General features: G+C 32.2%; 2 protein-coding genes across 2 annotated transcripts; both read right to left on the bottom strand.

Annotated features, from left to right (window-relative positions):
* Positions 1-1,339: 1,339 nt before the first annotated feature.
* Positions 1,340-20,342, bottom strand: LOC127726246 (uncharacterized). Its single transcript, XM_052233550.1, has 5 exons — positions 19,873-20,342; positions 16,642-16,788; positions 8,381-8,516; positions 2,728-2,925; positions 1,340-1,815 (listed from the first exon to the last, which is right to left on the bottom strand). The coding sequence occupies exons 1-5, from the start codon at positions 20,310-20,312 to the stop codon at positions 1,606-1,608; spliced, it is 1,131 nt and encodes a 376-aa protein (XP_052089510.1). The 5' UTR covers positions 20,313-20,342; the 3' UTR covers positions 1,340-1,605.
* LOC127726247 (uncharacterized) lies at positions 12,550-14,779 on the bottom strand. Its single transcript, XM_052233551.1, has 2 exons — positions 14,107-14,779; positions 12,550-13,536 (listed from the first exon to the last, which is right to left on the bottom strand). The coding sequence occupies exons 1-2, from the start codon at positions 14,189-14,191 to the stop codon at positions 13,022-13,024; spliced, it is 600 nt and encodes a 199-aa protein (XP_052089511.1). The 5' UTR covers positions 14,192-14,779; the 3' UTR covers positions 12,550-13,021.
* Positions 20,343-20,563: the final 221 nt, after the last annotated feature.

Here is a 20,563-nt window from a genome sequence, read left to right as displayed (position 1 = left end):
CTTATACCTTATCATAGAGTTCATGATTATTCTGCACTAATTCTAATATAACTCCAACTATCATTTGTTATTGTATGGACAGGGGGCTGAGTGCCGAAGACGCTAGTGTAACAGTTAGTGTGCCTGCTTTAACTAAAGAACATCTTCAGTGCTAGTCTTTTCAAATCATTTCTATATGTATTTGTCTCTTCATCAAATTTATGGTTATGAATATATCTTTGATAGTCTGTTTTAAATAACTCAAAATTTGTCAAAAGTTTGGATGATTTAGAGCTTGATGTATAGCAGTAATTTAATATTTTGGCATTGCACAAGGTCATGTTTTTCTCTGACTGTTAATGATGTCTTTACACTAATTCCATTGGATGTTGGATGTGTACTGATTGATATTTTAGTCTTAGGTACATATCTTTTTTTTTTATTAGTTGTTATTGGCTTTGAACTAGCTGTCAGTAACTGTAAGTTTTCTCAGATCTGTACTATGTGTCTTTTTTGTTGTTAGGGATGAGGGATGGATAAATTCCCTGTCACGTCCTGTCTGTGTTTTTGTTAGATGTTTTTCTGCTTTGTATCGATCTGATGAGTTAAGCCCTTTTCAACTGAATTTTATAGTTTGTTTTCATGTTGTGCCTTTACACCAATGTCCCAGGTTAGGGGCAGGGTTGGCGCCTTCAAATATGTTTGACCCTGCCACATTCTATATGTGTCTGTCCCAAGTCAAGAGCCTGTCATTGAGTGGTTGTGATTTATTGCTGTTTCTCATTTTTTTTCGTTTATTGTTTTGCATAATTTGTTCTTGTGTTGTGCCGTTGCACCATTGTCCCAGGTAAGAGGAAGCATTGGAGCCTTCAAACATGTTTAACCCTCCACATTCTTTATGTGCCTTTCCAAGTCAGAAGCCTGTAGTTCAACAGTTGTTGTAAGTTCATGTCTGTCATATTTGTTTTTCGTAAATTGTTTTGTTATAAATTAGCGCGCTAATTTTCTCAATTGAATTGTTTCATAATTTTTTATATCAAGCCTTTTATAGCCGACTATACAGTACGGGTTTTTCTCATTGTTGAAGGCCATACGGTTGCCTAAAATTGCTTACATCCACTTCATTTTAACTTTGGTGGATAGTTGTCTCATTGGCAATCATACCACATCTCCTTATATTTATATTTATATTGCCTTTCAAATATATATTTGTAAAAGTAATTAAGTCCATCAACTTCATCTTCTAAACCATCAAATAATAAAATTGCCCATGTCATGAGTAGGGAGTAATATGTATGTCTATCGTTTAAAAATGTTTTTTAAAAGTCGTTAAAAGTCATTATAAAAAGAGTGATTTTTCTGTTAATTTTAATAACAATTCATTGACTTCCAATGTTCCTATATTCAGACATTAAGACACATTATTTGATCACTGTTTCCAGAAATACACTGCTGACTGTTAGTGGACATTGCTGAACACAAACACTTTGTATTTTTCTATCTTCATAAAAATAATCTATCAAACTTCACTAACATGACTAAGGTAGCGAACAATATCCTGTATCAGTTAAAAAAAGATATTTATGTAACTGCTGTTTTAAGTATGGCATCCATAAGTTTAATATTTCATGTCAGTCCTTTCTGGTAACAGGCGAACCTCAATAAAGATTCATATAGCAAGGATCTTTCAGAAGCTTTCAAGTAGTCATAAGGTCTTGTGTATGAAATAGTTGAATTGCCAGTTCTATTTTCATTTTCCATTCTTCCTTTATATGTTTTCACATTTTCAATTTCAGTCAGGTGCTGTTCAGATATTTCTAGAGCAGTAAAAATAACCTGAAATTCAAAATAATCCACAGAATAAAGATATGAAATACAAAAAAAGTATCTGACTATACAAAATTACTGAAATCTTCACAATTTTAGCATTTGTGCTAATTTTTAGACGGTTTTTGTCTAAAATGGAAGTGGCCGCACTGAAAAGAGACGTTTTATTGCATATTTGATAGATTTTTCATATTAAAGCTTGAATTTGAGCATCTTTAAAGACCAAATCAGTTCGAATCAACTGAAGTAGAAACTTAAGTGTTTGAAAAATGTAAAAAAATCTTCCATCAGATGTACTTCAAATTTTAAGCCAAAATTAGCCCTTACCAGACCTTCTCCTTTGGTGTTTCTCTACTTAACATATGTTACATTTAAGAGTGAGATCTAAGACCAAATTGCTCAGAATTAAAATTAAGTGCCAAAGAAAGTACAGTAACTAGCCTATATTATCCAGAGTGTTGGTCTAGCACCAAACAAGACTCATGTTTAAGAACATAAAAAATTAAACTGAATATGAATGCGTGATATTGATTACCAGTCAACCAGAAAGTAAAAAAAAAATGACATAAAACACTATCACAGATGAATATGTTTCCATTTATAAATCTGAAAACTAATATCATCAGCTGTTGAAAGATTCACACTTCCTGTCCATACACTGCTATAACATAAACAATCAAACTTAAATAATCGAAAATAATAATAACTTAATGAATATATTCCTCTTGTCATAGCCACAGTCATGTCCTTATTTCTTGATCATCAAATTCAGTCCCAAGTAACATGACTGGAGCCACATGTGGAAAAAAAGTTATTACATTTTAAAATCTCCTGAGTTTATCCAAGTTTGTGGTAGACGTTTATGTTTCTTTCAAATTTAGTTTTCTGTATAGTAAGCATCTGGCTTAAATTTAGATTTACCTGTGTACCAATAACAATGGCTCCATACACAAGTCTACTAGGTTGATGTCCTGAATCTACTCCTATTCTAAAACTAGTACTGTTAGTCTCAAGTAATAATTGACCACCATGTTGTCCGAGGACATTACAAGGTTGAAGATGTTGTGATCTAAAATCCATTGAATGAAGCAATTTCCAATTCCTCTTCCACTTTTTTATCTATAAATTGAGACAAAAACTTCCTTTAATTCTTCTGTTTTCAAATGTTTCTTCTGAAGGCAAAATTTCATTAGTTTTAGGATGTAATGTTAGGGACTCTGTGGGAACGTCACGTCAATAAACTCATATCTGCCGTAATGCATAATTGGTGTTATCGACGTTGGTAAAAATTACAAAAAAAAATTTTTCATTCGATGTCAGTTAAAAATAAAATATCACAGGAAACTTGAATTTTAGTTCTTCAAACTAGGCTAAAAGTTACAAACTTTACCTTTTTGTATCTATATTTCATAACAATGTGAAAATCGGTAATATTATCCATAACGTTTATTTTTCGCTATCATATGCAACAATTTAATATCCTATCGGGACCTAGCGCTACTTATAGAAACGTAAACAGACATCAAAATTTTGCATGCATCATCCTGAAGTTGAGAACAGTAAAATTTTGTAGGTATCCTAATCCAATTTCGTCAATAAAGTGTCTAATTTTGAAGAAAATCAACAAAATTTGGAGTTTCCCCCGGAAAAGATACCCCATGTTCACATATTTTTCAAGGATCCATCGCTCCCCGCAATCTACAACATATTATTTTTACAACAATGTCCAGTGTATGTAAATGTGTTACGAATTGACGAGGCGCCAGTGCGTCAAAGGCGGCAAGGTTCAGCATTAAAAGAACCAAAAAAGCGCCGTAACGTTAGATTTATTCACTGTTCACATCATCATGCAGTCAGTTAAACTTTCAATTTCTGCTTAAAAATTTACACTGACGAACGTAATTCACGTTGCGTTATTCACGATCCATTGTTGTCATTTAATCAGATTATAAATTCGAATACATATTTACTTGCACAAATACGACAAAGATTCGCTATAACTAACTTCATGGAATATTGTCATTATAGATACCTGATAAGGGTTAATTCCCTTTGTTTATAAAAAATAGTTTGAGGTACTTTGCAGGATATTCTGTACACTTGAATTCACATAACTTAATAAAAATTATAATGCAATAGTAAGAGTTAAGTATAAATAATTTATTTACTCAACCAATTAATACTTTCCTTTAAAGAAAAAATATATATTATTATAATTGAATTCAAACAAAATATGCAATACAAGCGACGTTAAATTTTTCTATTTTGAAAATTAGAATGGTCCAGGTTTTGTAAAAAAGGTTGAAAAAAATAAACTATACCCCCGACCCCCCCCCCCCCCCCTTTTCCCCAAAAAAATAACAAAACAAACATAAAACAAGACGAAAAAGAAAAGCCAAAATGATTTAACGAAAAATTAAAATTAAAATAAGCAAAACAAGCAAAAAAGAATTAACAACATCATGTTTATCTTAAAATAATATGGATACAAACAAAATAAAAATAAGGAGATGTGGTATGATTGCCAAAGAGACAACTATCCATCAAAGTTCAAATGAAGTGGATGTAATCAATTATAGGCAATCGTACGGCCTTCAACAATGAGAAAAAAACCATACCCTTTGGTCGGCTATAAAAGCTTGTTATTGATTGTCCTTAGTTATTACCATTCAGTATTAATTAAATTTGAAGGAAACAAGTATAATATTTATAATAAGCATTTGATTCAACATTGGATTTGTGTCACGGAACACATATATATGTATACTACATAAAACACGTCTTCTTTAAAATATTACCCTTGTACCAAATCGAACTGATCGTTATTTAAATCGTTCTTAAAAAGACCAGTTCGCGATCGATCTTAGCGTTTACACTTGAAGAAAGATCGATTCAAATAAGATCAATCGTTTTAAAACCACCTCTAGAGGTGGACTTTTTAAGTCCGATTGAAGATCGATCTTTCCCGTTTACATTAGACTAGAGGTGTAAACGGGGTCTTAGAAAGTTACATAAATGCTTACAATAAAAAAACACTAAACCACTCACTAAATTCATTTCGAAATTGCAAAATTGTTGCATGTATATGTTTAAAATCTAACAACATTTATCAAGTTGAATTAAGATTTTTTACCACGATACAGTTTATATTAATATGATTTAGATATTTTTTACCACGATATAGTTTATATTAATGTGATTTAGATTTACATGTAACAGCGTTCATTCATAATAATATCATTTTTAAAACTATATATCCCTGAAAATCTTAAAGTTCCTTTCAAATTATATATATTATATGTAAATTAAAGAAAATTGTATTGAATCTAGCTGTTTTTATCCCAGATGTAATGTTTCTAAGCTTGAACATTTTGTAACCTGAATTAAAAATATGCATGGATATACTATCCCTTTTTCAAATCAAATTGTTGGCCCAGGCTTTTCGGATGTAAGACCCTTATTGAGGTGGCTGTACTTTAACTGTTTGTTATATCGGATGCATAAATACGAAGCAACAGTATGTCAACTTTAAATTTGAAGCCTTGTTTGCGGAGAGCATTTTACTTTCTGTCAGGCAAATCCACACACATACTAACAATCATGCTATAACGTTTGAAGTCTTAATTTCCTGCCCTTCATTCCGCGATCGTCTATTTTTGAAGACCATAAATAAATGAATAATTTGATTTGCTAACTTATTGAGCATATATGAAATGTTTGCCACTGGACATTAAACCAATCATAATCATAAACCACATATCGTGTCATGTATAAAGATCAATTTACAGATGAATAAGTTTTTCTTAGCTGGTTTGACTCCTTCATGTGAAATAGTTGTCGTTTTCATCCACCACCACACGGATTTATTTAAATACATGCATTGTAATATTTCGATTAAATATTTTAAAAAAATAACATCTTATTATTCAACAAGTTTTTTTACTTGGAGGTTACAAATCCGAAGTATTCTAGAGTTTAAATCAATACATATTGAAGATTTTACAAAATAATTTACACATATCTATCTATTTATTCAAAAGGTTATTTAGTGCTATATATTGTTGTAGGGGACAGTTTTAAAACAGTATGTATAAACAAAATATTTAAAAATGATATTCAAAATTTTTGCATTAAGACATCCTTAAAATAACTAAAATGATTTGTATCTGAAATACAAGAAGGAGCGTTACTTTGGAGTTTAGTGTGGCGTCCATTTCGATGAACTAGTATACATTATTATTGTGAGGCCAGCTGAAGCCCGCCTCCGGGTGCGAGATTTTCTAATTGTGTAGAAGACCCATTGGTAGTCTTCGGCTTTTTTCTGCTCTTTGGGCGAGTTGTTGTCTTTTTGACCATCCCCATTTCCATTCCCAATTTTATTGGTTTTGGTAAAGTATGCTATTCTTCTTCATTGTTGTGGTACAAATGTACATATGCATACTTGTAACAATCTACCTAAGTTACAGCTTCGACCCATAATTGGGTGATATGTTTTTAAAGAAATTTCGTAATGTTGTGGTTAGACCTTCAAAGTATACACAAGAAGATACCATACTCCAAATATTGATAATGATGAAGACTCTTTGGAAATTGTCTGGATGTCTAATATATTCAGGGAAATTTAGCTTTAATTTTTTCAGAAGAAGATACCAACATAATAATATCTGAACGTGGCCATATTAAATTAGATTAATTCATAACATATAATGAAATTTTTCATATTTTAAGTCCATATTTTGAATTGAATGTATGAAAGAGTGCATGTTCATATATATGTTACGTATATACAGGCCTGTGTTATTCTCATTTTCTGTACATACAAGACATGTACAGTAGTATGTCTTCATCCTTGAACCCCAAAGGTGACTGGTGGTATAGAAATATGATTTTCCTCCGACCACAAGTAAAACCCTTGGCAAAGTGGAGCATCTGTTTGGTTGTGCGGGATGTTTGAATACGCAACCACGTCCGGTTAGAATAGGGACGAATTGAGGCCTCGTGAAGAGAGAGTACCACGCTCCCTGCACGTTAAGAATTTTTGCAGCAACTTTTTTATGGTTTCGTGGGTAGCCTGATGCAAGGAAGAAAATTTATGCCCTATCCATTATACCCACATTTTCAACTGGTGACTGTTGAAATTTCCCTCCTTTCCCCCGGTCGATCCCTATTACAGAACCAAGCTAAGCCTATTACATTTATTTATAGTTTGTTCTCATCCTGAATGTGTTTGAAATATTTGCCACTGGACATGAAACAAACTGTCAATAATTTTTTTTTATCTTGGCTCTTGAATGAAAGGAGATGTATAAAGTAACAAGACAGCAACGTAACCACACAAATAATTAGAAATAAAAGTTAAAAACACAAATCCAGGCACGTATCATATTTATTATGCACATAATTTGTTTTTCATATTTACTGCAAATTATAACTCAAAAGCGTCAAAAAGAAAGACACGCAGCTTTGCTTCAAGTTATGATTGTGTATGTTTAATTTAATTATTATTACTGTCTGAATTCTGGAAATCTTTAAAGTTGATGTAGAGGGTTTCACATGGAAAGGTGGATTGAAACTAATTTTCTTTGATTTTATCATAATAAAAAATGGTAGAAATAGGGGGGGGGATTCAGTTCTTACCCTGGACCTTAGACAAACCAACTTGTGCATCCAACAATGGTAGCCTTATTAAATACTTGCTACACTTCTAAAACAGGAAACTGCTATTTGTGTAAATCATATGGTCAAATAGTAAGTACATGGAAATTAAAAATTCCAAACATTTGAAAATTTCGTTTTTTAATTTTTTGTGCTAACTAGTACAGTTTCCCATATTTTCCTGTGCGAAATAAGATTTTCACGTACAATGGTCATACGCTATAAAAATAGTTAGTTTTTGCATCCTTTCTGTTCATTTTGTGTATGATGTGTGCTGCGGTAGTTATATTACTAAGTTTTTAAGTGTGTTTTTATTATAAATTGGAATGTTGGCAGACAAAAGGTATATATTCATGAATATCAGGCAGATGCTTGGGGTCAAAGGTCAAACATAAAAATGAAAACTCTTGTCCTAGTATATTTCTACCACATATATATTTCGAATAATAAATTCTTTTTGTGTATTTTTTTCATTAAAAAAATCCCACAGAGTCCCTAGTAATGTATATCAGGAAGCACGAAGGAAGGTGAAATATTTTTTTTTTACCTTCATGGCTTGTACAAAATTTTTTGGTAAATTAATATAAAACCTTATAATTACCTGCATATGACAGATTATTTTTCTATTTACAATTTTCTTTATACAGTTTTTTTTTCATATAAAAGTAGGGTTGAAAAGCACAATATTGGAGTTTATTACAAATTTGTAAGCATCATGTTTAATGATTAAATCCTTTGGACCCTTTTCTTTTAAAATAAGACAAAAAAAAGCCATTTATAAATGATAGCAGTGTATTTTTTATTTTTATGTTAAACATTTAAATACTATAACTCTAACCACCTTCTCTGTACCATATTTGAACTGTGATTTGTATGTAAGTTAATATCTATCACTGGCAGTGTAAAATATTTCATATACCTCTCCTATCACAAGAACAGTTTCTACTTGATAATTAACTTCTGAACTGTTACTATGGAAACAACATCTCAGGTCTGGCACTGATTTTACAGTCAGCTCTCCAATCTCAAATGTTTGGTTCATTACATTTCCAGCTCTATCAAAAATAAAAAAATTCATAAACACAATTATCACACCTGCATGAAAGTCTAACATCAAACTCCACCAATTGTCTCCCTTGACTTACAGTTTACATTTTTCTGCTGTTACTAAGTGCAGTTCTGTCTCTAATATATCTTTAATTGTGCAAGCTCCCAAAACACATAGGAAAAAAACCCCACCCTAAATTGTGAAAATAATTCATTGAGGCTAGAGCTCAACTAGCTAACATTTCTGACTGATACAATAACACGGTCAAGTGACTGTGTATAGAGAAACCATTTTGAATATAACCTCTGAATTATATTGTCTTGATTTACAAATAGTAATTTTTAAGAATAAAAATAATTTCCAAACTTAATTTCAATAACTGTACATGTATCATTGTATAAAGGGAAACAATTCAATCTAAAAAAATATTGAAATCTTCATCTCTCATATATATATATATCACTACATATGTTTTATTGCTAACATTCTAATGATAACGTTCCAAGACTTCCTTTCCTTTTGAAAATTATAATTATGTGTCATCAGTATTGTATTAGAATTGTATATTCATACATGTACGAAATATGTGTCAAACACCTGTTGCATATAAATAATCATTAAGGGTGGAATGTCATTCTACCAGGACACATTATTATGACTCTGAGCCAACCAGTCTTTGGCCTTACTCTTTAATGCTGTTTTTCATAGCCAATTGCAAGAAGCAGCTAATACCAATTTAAATCAAAGCACGAAAGCGCTGTAAAGGCAGTTAATTACAGGTTGTGTGTATTTTAAGTCCAGTTATATCATTATCTTGCATAGTACAGTGTACTTATCAGAGGTGGCTTTCAGTATTTAAGATTTAGAGTTCTCTAATGATATTGAATAAGTTTTATGAATGTCATATTCTGAGCACTATATGAAGGCGATTGTTCTCACTTGTTTATGAACTAGTGCATTATGTCCAGTTTGTACCTTTTTTATCTATGTTTATAGTCAAATTAGTTATCAAAGGTACCAGGATTATAATTTAATACGCCAGACGTGTGTTTCGTCTACATAAGACTCATCAGTGACGTTCAGATCAAAATAGTAACAAAGCCAAACAAGTACAAAGTTGAAGAGCATTGAGGACCCAAAATTCCAAAAAGTTGTGCCAAATACGGCTAAGGTAATCTATTCCTTGGATAAGAAAATCCTTAGTTTTTTCATTGGCAATCATAACACATCTCCTTATTTATATAATGATCTATATTCAACGACCTCGGGTACAAAAAAAATGTATGTAACTAAACTATGATGGGAAACCTTTGACTTCTTTCTTTATATAAACTTTTGATTTGGTACCATAGAACTATGTAGAGTAAATGTACATTGCAACATGTCAACTCTTTCAACTCCAAGCAAAATTATATTTCCAAGCATAAAGTAATTTTTGAATGAAATAAAATGCTCCGCTGGGGCGCAGCTTGATACGACCGCAGAGGTCGAACCCTGAACAGTTGGGGCAAGTATGAACACAACATTCAAGCTTGATTCAGCACTGAATTTGGATTGTAATTAAATATTTGACACAGCATAGGTTTCTGACACAGAATGAAAGTGGTCTAAGATACTTAAAAAAATTCAATTTACCTATTCAAACCATATCATTATTATTTGCTTTTATATATAAATCAGAAATAACCAATTTAAAATGGAAAATTTTAAAGAAAAAAAAGGAAAAAGAATCCCCCCCCAAATTTTTTGAACCCCCTTATGATTCATCACCCCAAAACTCAATCCCAGCCTTCCCTTTGTGGTATGGTACCTTGCAGTACAATTTCAGAGAGATCCATACACTTGAACACATGTTATTGTCTGGAAACTAGAAAAATGCTTGTTTTTTGGCCCCTTTTTGGTCCCAAATTCCTAAACGTTTAGGGCAATTACCCCCAAACTCAAACCCAGCTTTCCCTTTGTGATAAGGAACCTTGTAGTACAATTTCATAAAGATCCATACACTTACACACAAGTTATTGCCATGAAACTAGAAAAATGCTTGTTTTTTGCCCCTTTATGGCCCCTAATTCCTAAAATTTGGAGGCAATTACCCCCAAAATCAATCCCAGCATTCCCTTTGTGATATGGAACCATGTGATTCAATGTCAGAGAGATCCATAGACTTACACACAAGTTATTGTCATGAAACTAGAAAAATGCTTGTTTTTTGCCCCTTTTTGGCCCCTAATTCCTAAAATTAGGAGGCAATTACCCCCAAAATCAATCCTAGCATTCCCTTTGTGGTATGGTACCTTGCAGTAAAATTTCAGAGAGATCCATGCACTTGATCACAAGTTATTATCTGGAAACTAGAAAAATGCTTATTTTTGGCCCCTTATTCCTAAACTTTTTGGGCAATTCCCCCCAAACTCAATTCCAGCTTTCCCTTTGTGATATGGAACCTTGTAGTACAATTTCATAAAGATCCATACACTTACACACAAGTTATTGCCATGAAACTAGAAAAATGCTTGTTTTTTGCCCCTTTTTGGCCCCTAATTCCTAAAATTTGGAGGCAATTACCTCCAAATTCAATCCCAGCATTCCCTTTGTGATATGGAACCTTGTGATACAATGTCAGAGAGATCCATAGACTTGCACACAAGTTATTGTCATGAAACTAGAAAAATGCTTGTTTTTGGCCCCTTTTTGGCCCCTAATTCCTAAAATTTGGAGGCAATTACCCCCAAAAATCAATCCCAGCATTCCCTTTGTGATATGGAACCTTGTGGTACAATGTCAGAGAGATCCATACACTTACACACAAGTTATGTCTGGAAGTTACAAAAATGCTTATTTTTGGCCCCTTTTTGGCCCCTAATTCCTTAACTATTGGTACCATAACCCCCAAAATCAATCCCCACTTTCCTTTTGTGGTATTGAACCTTATTTTAAAATTTCATTGAGATCCATTCACTTAAACTAAAGTTAGAGTGCGAAAACTAATGTGTCTTCGGACGACGACGCCAACGTCATACCAATATACGACCACAAAAATTTGTTTGCGGTCGTTAAAAAAGGAGTTCTTAATTAAGAAATAAACTGATTGCTGAGCGCAGCTGGATACACCCGCAGAGGTACTACCCTGAACAGCTGGGGCAAAAATGGACACAATATTCAAGCTTGATACAGGTCTGAATTTGGATTGTAATTAAATATTTGACATATTATAGTTTCTGAATAAATGTAGTCAATGAACTTGAAATCGGTTATATGAATTGAATTTCATTGTTGTTTGGATGTACAACTACCCGACCACGTCCACTTGTATTTGTATTTATCCATCTGATGAGTTTAGCCTCTTTCAACTGATTTTTATAGTTCTTTCTTATATTGTACTGTTACACCACTGTCCCAGGTTAGGGGGAGGGTTGGGATCCCGCTAACATGTTTAAGCCCGCCACATTCTGTATGTACATGTACAATGTATGTGCCTGTCCCAAGTCAGGAGCCTATAAAAGTGTAATTCAGTGGTTGTTGTTTGTTTAAGTGTTGCATATTTGTTATATTTGTTCATTTTTTTTACATAAAATAGGCCGTTAGTTTTCTTGTTTGAATTGTTTTACATTGTCATTTCTGGGCCTTTTATAGCTGACTGTGCGGTATGGGCTTTGCTCATTGTTGAAGGCCGTACTGTGACCTATAGCTGTTAATTTCTGTGTCATTTGGTCTCTTGTGCATGTGTGGAGAGTTGTCTCATTGGCAATCATACCACATCTTCTTTTTTATATTTACATCAACAGATATAAAAAATTCACCAAAGTCAAGGTGAGACAACAAAACTTAGTTGTAAGATCTCTGAAATTTTTTACAGGGTACGAGTTTTTCTCATTGTTGGAGATTGTACGGTGACAGTAACACCTGTAACTGCTTAAACCCATTTCTTATGCACTTTAGTTTGATAAACTCACTGAATATCATACCACATCTCCTTATTTTTATATGCATTACAATTTACATGTGCATGTAATTGTAAATATATATATATCAGAACAAAATTCATTGCGTCACTTTTATTTATGCATCCTTTGGCACAATACAAGTTCTAAAATTACACAACATAAAACAACTAAATGTTATTTCAGATGAAAGTTTTGTTTCAGTTCCATTCATAGGATTTATTAGAATTTTGTATGTTTTGTCAAGTCCAATAATTCGCTCTATGTGACATAGAGACATAGTTGACTAAACCACCAGGTGTCAAACATTCAAGAATTTTCAGTGTTTCTGTTTTTATTTGATGAAAAGGTTGCCTGAGCTCTAGGAGCTTTAGGTTTTATCACGGGATATTCTGTGCTGTCAATAATAATCCAAGTCGTAGGAAACTTTAATTTGAAGTTGGATGGTGAAAAATACCTGACTAAACCACTAGATGGCCAAGTGTTAGCCTCACACCTCTGTTTAGACATAAAAACAATCCATGTATACACAATATTCTTAACACTAGATTCAATCTAGAATCTAGACAGTTCAAAGTTGGTAGTATGATGCCTCAATTTCATCAAAGTCATAAAAAAACTGATTTTCAACTGACACCCTATCAATTTGAAAATATATGTATCTCAAACAATGTGCTGCTGGACCAAGTGTGGTCAAAACAAATAAAAATTTAGTATACAACTCTAAACCGGTATAAAAATGCATGGCTGTGTCACGTGTCTTCATTTCAAAATTCTCTGCTGAAAACATAGGCATTGATGGTGTTTGCGTAATTCCATCTGTGAAGCTCAACATTAGCTCGGCAGTTGGTGGTGGACAGTCATAAATCCATTCTGCAGTATGAATGACTTCTTCAGGAAAACCAACTTTACAATCAAAACTTTCCTCTAGATTTTTACTACAATATTCATCAAGTTTAGTTCTTTTGTTTTCACAGGAAACTGCCCTGATCTTTCTTTTTGCGGACGATTCAGTCTCTTGCTTGGTCCAGGAAAATAGGCTGGGAATTGCAGTAGACTTAAGTCTCTGTATGGTGGGTTTGCGCCCTGAAAAAGGTTATAAAACATTAGTTTTTTTATAATTAAATGAACTTCCATTAGCAATGTATACTTTGTACTACCTGGCGAAATATTAACTAGATTTATTCATTACAATCTGGATAAAACTATGTTTGCCTGATTCAATGTATGTTATGTAAATCCAAAGGACAAACAATGAAAGACTTATGCAACAAACTTACATTGTTTGTACCTAAATAACTTTAATATAGATGAGAGCATGTCATTGTTTTGTTCCTGTTAACATTGTCATTGATATTTTTCAAGAAAGTCTATGAGGCATAGCTTATGCATTCCTGTCATTACTACATTAGCATAATTACTGCTAAAATAATTCTCAGTATGATATACCTCTTGTAAGAAATCATTATAATTGTAGCAATCACCAAAAAATCTTAAACAGATCACATTGAATCGTAATCCAAAACATTATGACGTCTTGAATTACCCACCCCCTTTTATTCTAAAACGATAATTGCGGTTGTAAACAGACTTTGGTTTATTCGCATGGCGATTACATATATAACTATATATTTCACAAAGAAAATAGAGTTTTACCATGAATAGTTTCCTGCACGTAGTCTTTTTCAGTAAAATGTGCCTTGCAAACAACAGCTGATTGAGATGGACTCCACGATATCATCGTGTTCTCGTCCAATCTGCGTATGGGTCATGGCGTTGATCCAACTTTTCCTTCTTTTTAAGTCATTTGGAAATGCATGTCCTCCTCTTAAATGACATCCAGGTACACAACAACAAGTACTTGGCATCGTTAATTAAAAATATAACTGAAATAGTTGCACAGTGCAGAAACCGGAAGTAGAGGAACAGGATCCGCTACCACGGCGCCACCTATTCAGGAACGATAATTTGCTACTTTATATAACTGCGAAAATAACGTTAGACGGGTTCACGTGCATAAACAGAAATGCGCTTTAAATTGTATAATATAATTCATGTTCAGTCGACCTTTAATTATTATATCAACGACTGAAATGATTTATAAACATCTAGATTGCAGATAACACTCGAAATTAACCCGAGCTCTTTCCACACGGAATTCAAATAATTCTAGTTTGTCAATCGGTTGACTGCTTATAATGCAAAATACTAATATATCAAAAGTTTTTAAAACTAACAAAACACAATGATCGTTTCTCTATTTCCCAATGTAAATGAAATGAAACAAAAAACATTTTATATCGCAATAAGAAGAGGAGAGAATTCAACATTTCCGGATCTACTTGGAGTCTAATGACCCCCCACGTAGATAAGTTGGATATCGAGGAAGGAAGGATTAACTCGGCAACTAGAAAGGCATTAAAGCACTGCCTTTAAAAATGGTTGGTTTGACCTAGTCTAATCAAACCCACAACCTTACCTGCTTGGGGAGAACATGCTACTATGAGACCACTGAAGCGGTTGATAGAAATAAGGAGGGTAATGTCACTACCAAGTTGAAAATGTGAATTGCCATTGTATATAAGTCATTACTAGCACAAATATAATGCTCCAAATATTAATCAATTGTATCAGAAAGTATTTAACTGTCGGGAGTGGATAAATATCATATTGCACAAGATTTGGTGGTGGAATCTGTTTCTCTTATTAATTTTAAATGATATGCAGACAAATTCAATCCTTCTTTTCGAGTGATCTGCAAAAAGATTTGTTCTTTGTATGTGACGTCATCAGGCATGGTTGCCTTTTTTCATGACGTCCCAATAGGAAATTCAGATAAGCAAGAAAATTTGATGTCATAATCAAAATTTGACCAATGAAGAACTGAGATCAAACGAACCACATAGATTATATAAAAATAATCAACGGGTCAGGAAAGGGATAAATGGTGTAATTAGAGAAATTATATTATAACACGATTAAGTTACATGAACATTTTTTTCCTATGGATTTTTCTTTGTATTCTTATTTTTCAGGTATTCTTGATTCTCCTTTTTAAAAGAGGTTGACATAGGGTTATTTTTACCTATTTTGATATTTAATTTGCTAATCAAATATAAGTTTCAAAAAAACTGAATATTTTTCAATCCACAGTCACTGGACATTATATTTAATTTGAATAAAAATCAAGAGTTATTTTTTCAATTAATATTTATAAAATTGTAAAAACCATCTGATATCAAATTCTTACAATTTGTATTTCAATAACCCCTTTTCATATTTAACCATTGATAACTTTGAATTGTCTCCCTTTGATAGGTTTGTAATGAAAATTATTATACAATTGTGTCCAATTTTCTGTAACAAATAATGCAAGAAGACAATGAATATGTTAATCATGCATGATTTTAACGAACATAATCAATGCATCACTGGTAAATTATTAAGTCAGGGATTTCGATACCATAGACTTCTTAAAACATTTACTAAATTCTTTCATAAGTAAACTTATCAAAAACGGTATTTCACATCCTAACTTTTACAGTAATATTGTACTAAAAGCGCAGAAATCACTATGTGATCCGTGTAAACTCATCAAACCTTTAAACAAACTTATTAGTAAAGGTTATCTTATTAATGTTGTAATAAGATCTTTGAATATTGTTTACATTGGCACTAACATCGATTTTGTCATTAACAAATTAAAACATAACTAAATTTGTATTCTTTTCGAATGTTTTTTTGGGATGTATAAACACATCCACGTTTATTTTCTATTTAGAGATTGCTTTATCTATATATAACATGATACATATTTATTTTAAGGTTAATTCCTAACTATCCTACTGCCTATCGATACTTTTATTTTGGCATTGCACAAGTCATGTCTTCTTTGACTGTCCATGGCATTATAACACTTAATCCCTGGGATGTGTTTTAATTGATTTTAGTCTCTGTCGTTCAGTGTATGTTTACTTGTTTTTTGTTTATATGTCTTTTTGATCAAGTTAAGCCATTTCAATTGATATTTTATAGTGTGTCTTTTTAGTGCTGTTGAGTAAAAAAAAAGTTCTTGTTCCTATATGCCAAATATGTTATCATAGATATTGAAAAAACAATTGTTTGTTTTAAAACTGCAAAATCTAGATAATCACAATTTTATCAAATAATCCATCTGATTAAATATTTTACCTGATTCCAAGTCCACATGCTTTTAAAAATGCTCTGCTGAGTTCTCTGTATGAACCCTCTGTACAGCGATTCAGTTTACTGTCTACCATAAATTGTTTCAGGTCATTATAAAACTCTCTCACAGACGCCATTATACTATCAAATAGACTGTAAAATATCAAAAAAGTCTTGTAAATGCAAACAAAATATTTTTAGCATGTGCAGCAGGATACAATATTGAATTAGAGGCTCAAAAAAACATTATCATATTTAGAAATGTAAAAAAAAAAAGATGAAATGCTGTTGCATAGAAAAGGATGAAAACACATTTATTGAACAATATTGAATTTGTGGCCAAAGTACATTACCTATGAAAATTACAACTTTGCTGAGAATTTACAAGAACCTGCTTTCAAGAACCCTTTTTCCTTACCACTAAGTTTTTTTCCAGTTTTAGTTCTTATAAATGAGGGAGGTAATGCCCTTTACCTTCAGGCATCAAACGGTCATTTTCTGCTACCGTTAGCGTCAAATTGATTAAAATTTTATCGTGATTCGTCAAAATATCCTTATCATGATTCTTCAGAGGTCTTAAATAATTAACTGTTACCGTTATTATTAGAAAAAAATTAACGTGATTCGTCAAAGTCAGTCGAATTTTTTATCGTCATGAAGAAAATAAAACCCGTTTATTTTTTTTCAAGTCTGTACCAAGACTTCCAGATTCTACAGGTTACCAACCTCATCATAGCTCATATTATGTAAGAAGGGATATCAAGTTACCAGTAGAACAGAGACGTTTTGTTATCATGAAAACGTTTCAGCCTGTGTCATCTAAAAGATTGATAATTAAATATGATATTAAAATCTAATAAAGATAAAGATTATACAAGATTATGATTAACCATTACATTGCAATATGCTGATATGATTTTCTGCAATGAGCGACCTTGTTTAAAGTTATTTTAAACTTGTTTAATATAAATCTTGGTTTTGAGTGGCCAGATTTCAGTAACTGCGAGTAATCTTAAATTAATATTTCGTTTTTTGTTACTTTGTTACGTGTTTATTTTTTTATTTGTTATTGTGCTAAGTAAAACGATCTTACAAGTAAAGCACCTGTTCAACTAATTTAAGTCAGTTGTTACACCAATATTCCGGGTTAAGGGAAGGGGCTAGAGTTTGCTCATCTGATCAATGTACATTTGAATTTCTTTCGCTTTTAGTCATCAAGGGGGTTTTATAGCTTGCTAACTATAAGACATCTATTTTGCACTTTGTTGAAGGTTAATATTTGACCTGTATTGGATCTGTTTGCCCAATTGATAACTTTCGAGCTGTTTGGATTCATTTATAGTTATTATTTTTTATTAGAATAAGTTTTAAAGACAACTGACTGTCATAAACTATGCCAATTAGGTATTATAATTATGTCTTTAAACTGCATGATGGTTATAATGCTTTTGTAGTTTAATTTTTAAAGTAAAGTGTAAAGTAAACTGGTTAATCAGTATAATTAGTGAATGTACGAAATGTAAAATAAAAAAGCAAATACATGTTTTGAAACACAGCTTTGGACCTTTGGTCTCTTTTGTGATTTCATAAATTTTATACATATGGAGTCGATTATAGATTCGACGTTTACTCATACAGTATGACAGAAGCCTTTATAAAGTCAAGGAGCACGTTTTTTTTTTTCCATTGGCTTGGAAAATTATTTTTTGGCCAAAATCGTCAAAAAATTCTCCTGCCATTTTCTGTTCTGGTTACGGGCAAATTCGCCTTTTGAAAGAATCCAGGATCTGCCCATGTATGGTTCAGTAAATGTGCGCTTCAAGTGACAATGACACAGGCACTTATTTCATGCAATAGTAAAGAACTCCTCCTTCTGGTCTTTATCATCACATGAAAAAAGAACAAGTGGTAACATCATTAGCTTTTTATTTGAGTAACAATTAGTGATGTCTACAAACATTTTAATGTCTTTGGTATTCATGGTACTTAGCTTTTGCTTTTATAACAAATCAAAATCTATTATTCATGACACGATTATAAAACAAAATAAACAAAACAAAATTATCAATGTCGTCGGTTAAACCTATAGGATCCAAACAGGAAAAGGTATGCAGTATAGGGTTCAAGGTAGTCTGTAGCTGTTAACATTATTGTCCAGTTTGTCCTTTGGTACTCGATCATACCATATCTCATTTTATATATATATTGTGGCCAAGATTTTGTGTTTCTGTGTAATGTATTATGAAACTACAATTAATATCAGTACGTTGATGTACCTTTACATTTTTATTCAATAGTCCTTGGATCATTACAATATATTAGCTCTGCTATAATTCAAACCAAGCACTAGAGACCTTCAAGCTTGTTCGAATAATCCAACATTGAACTCACATCCATTGATCTGTTGATTGATTGTGGTTTCTTATAGTCCGAAATAATTTGAAAGTTGAACGTTTACATTTTATCGTCATGCACCAAAATTTACCATTAACGTTAAACGCGGATAAAAAAGATCTTGAAGCTAGCCATTTTTGTAATTTATTAACTTGAATAAGTCAATATTGGCAACATTTTGATTCAGATCAAAAATTGTTTGCTTAATACTAATTGACTTCAATGTCATGCTTGTTTATTAAAGGTCATATATTTTGTTTAAAAATAAAGGGTGACAACCCATCACAATTAAAAATTTGACCTCTGGTTCAAAGGAAAAATAAGACTTACTAATGTCTGAGCTCTGACTGTTAGTCATTACAATTTTACGTCTTTCAAAAAAACTAAATTGTGACCTGGAATTGTTTACATGGTTTAAATTTACATCTTTGTCATTTAATCTTTAGTGGATATAAAAATAGGGATTATTGGCAATCTTACCACATCTCGTTAATCCATATTTTTATATCCATAACTTGTGAAAAGTACTTATATCATTTAAATATTAATTATTTTAAATGATCAACATAATCAATTCTAATATAATGTTCATGCACCCCCAGGGTGACTGCAGAATCAAAATACTGTCACTCTTGGTCTTAGTCAAACCGGCAGTAAAACTCTTGTAAGAGTGGGGCATCCGTTAGGTTGTGTGAGATGTATAAATATTTGCATTTAGAGCAGCTGGTAAATTTTAGATAGAGCAAAAAATATTTGTTTCATCTGGTTCTTCTGACCAGCCTTATGTCAGTTTTTTAAACATGTTTAATGACCATTGCATAAATTTTAAATTACAATGTTTACCATAATAAATCATTATCAATTTGCGTTTCATTATCAATAACTTCTTCATATTTATACACTTTATCTGCCTCTATTTTACACCTGGCTAATGCTTCCATTTCATTTGTCCATCGTGCTCGTCTATCTTCCCTTTGTTCACCTTCGGAATAATCATCTGGTAAACTGACATCAAAATTGAGAAATCGTTCTAGAATTGTTATAAATGTCTTCAATCTTGGTGACAAATGCAATATTTGTGAATTGTACGACAACGATTTATCAAGAAGTGTGTTAATGTCAACAGGCTTCTCTGCATAGAAAAGACCTAATATCTCTAAATTATTTAGGCCCCAGTGTGACACTAAATTGTCAAAAGAAACCGTGGATGTCAGTTTTTGTCTTTTGGACGTTGTAGGCTGCTGCAAACTTGATTCAGGTACAAACAACAAATCATCACCCATTTCTGCAACTCAAAAAAGGTATACCGCGAGGAGGGGATGGAAACGATAAGTTCACGTTCCACATTTATATGTTATCTGTTATCTTCTTCTAACAATCTAGACACACCATCACATAGAAGTCAAATCCAACAATAAATATCACAGTCGCTCGGGTATAGGATTTTCATATTTATTTATTGTTCACAATGAATATTCAATTTTCTATTTTTAATCCATACACTTTAATAACAGTGCTATGCTCGTAAGCACTG

This window comes from Mytilus californianus, unplaced genomic scaffold, assembly GCF_021869535.1.
Source record: "Mytilus californianus isolate M0D057914Y unplaced genomic scaffold, xbMytCali1.0.p SCAF_17, whole genome shotgun sequence".
Lineage (NCBI taxonomy): Eukaryota > Metazoa > Mollusca > Bivalvia > Mytilida > Mytilidae > Mytilus > Mytilus californianus.
Note: the sequence above shows the minus strand (reverse complement) of the source record. Positions and strands in the feature narration are given on the sequence as shown.

Excerpts from the sequence above, each read along its gene's own strand:
- LOC127726247 (XM_052233551.1), bottom strand. The coding sequence starts at position 14,191 with ATGATATCGTGGAGTCCATCTCAATCAGCTGTTGTTTGCAAGGCACAT. Across the intron at positions 13,537-14,106 it reads CGTGCAGGAAACTATTCATG|GGCGCAAACCCACCATACAG; the intron begins GTAAAACTCTAT and ends AACCTTTTTCAG.
- LOC127726246 (XM_052233550.1), bottom strand. The coding sequence starts at position 20,312 with ATGGGTGATGATTTGTTGTTTGTACCTGAATCAAGTTTGCAGCAGCCT. Across the intron at positions 16,789-19,872 it reads ATTGATAATGATTTATTATG|TCTATTTGATAGTATAATGG; the intron begins GTAAACATTGTA and ends GATATTTTACAG. Across the intron at positions 8,517-16,641 it reads GCATGTGGACTTGGAATCAG|AGCTGGAAATGTAATGAACC; the intron begins GTAAAATATTTA and ends TATTTTTGATAG.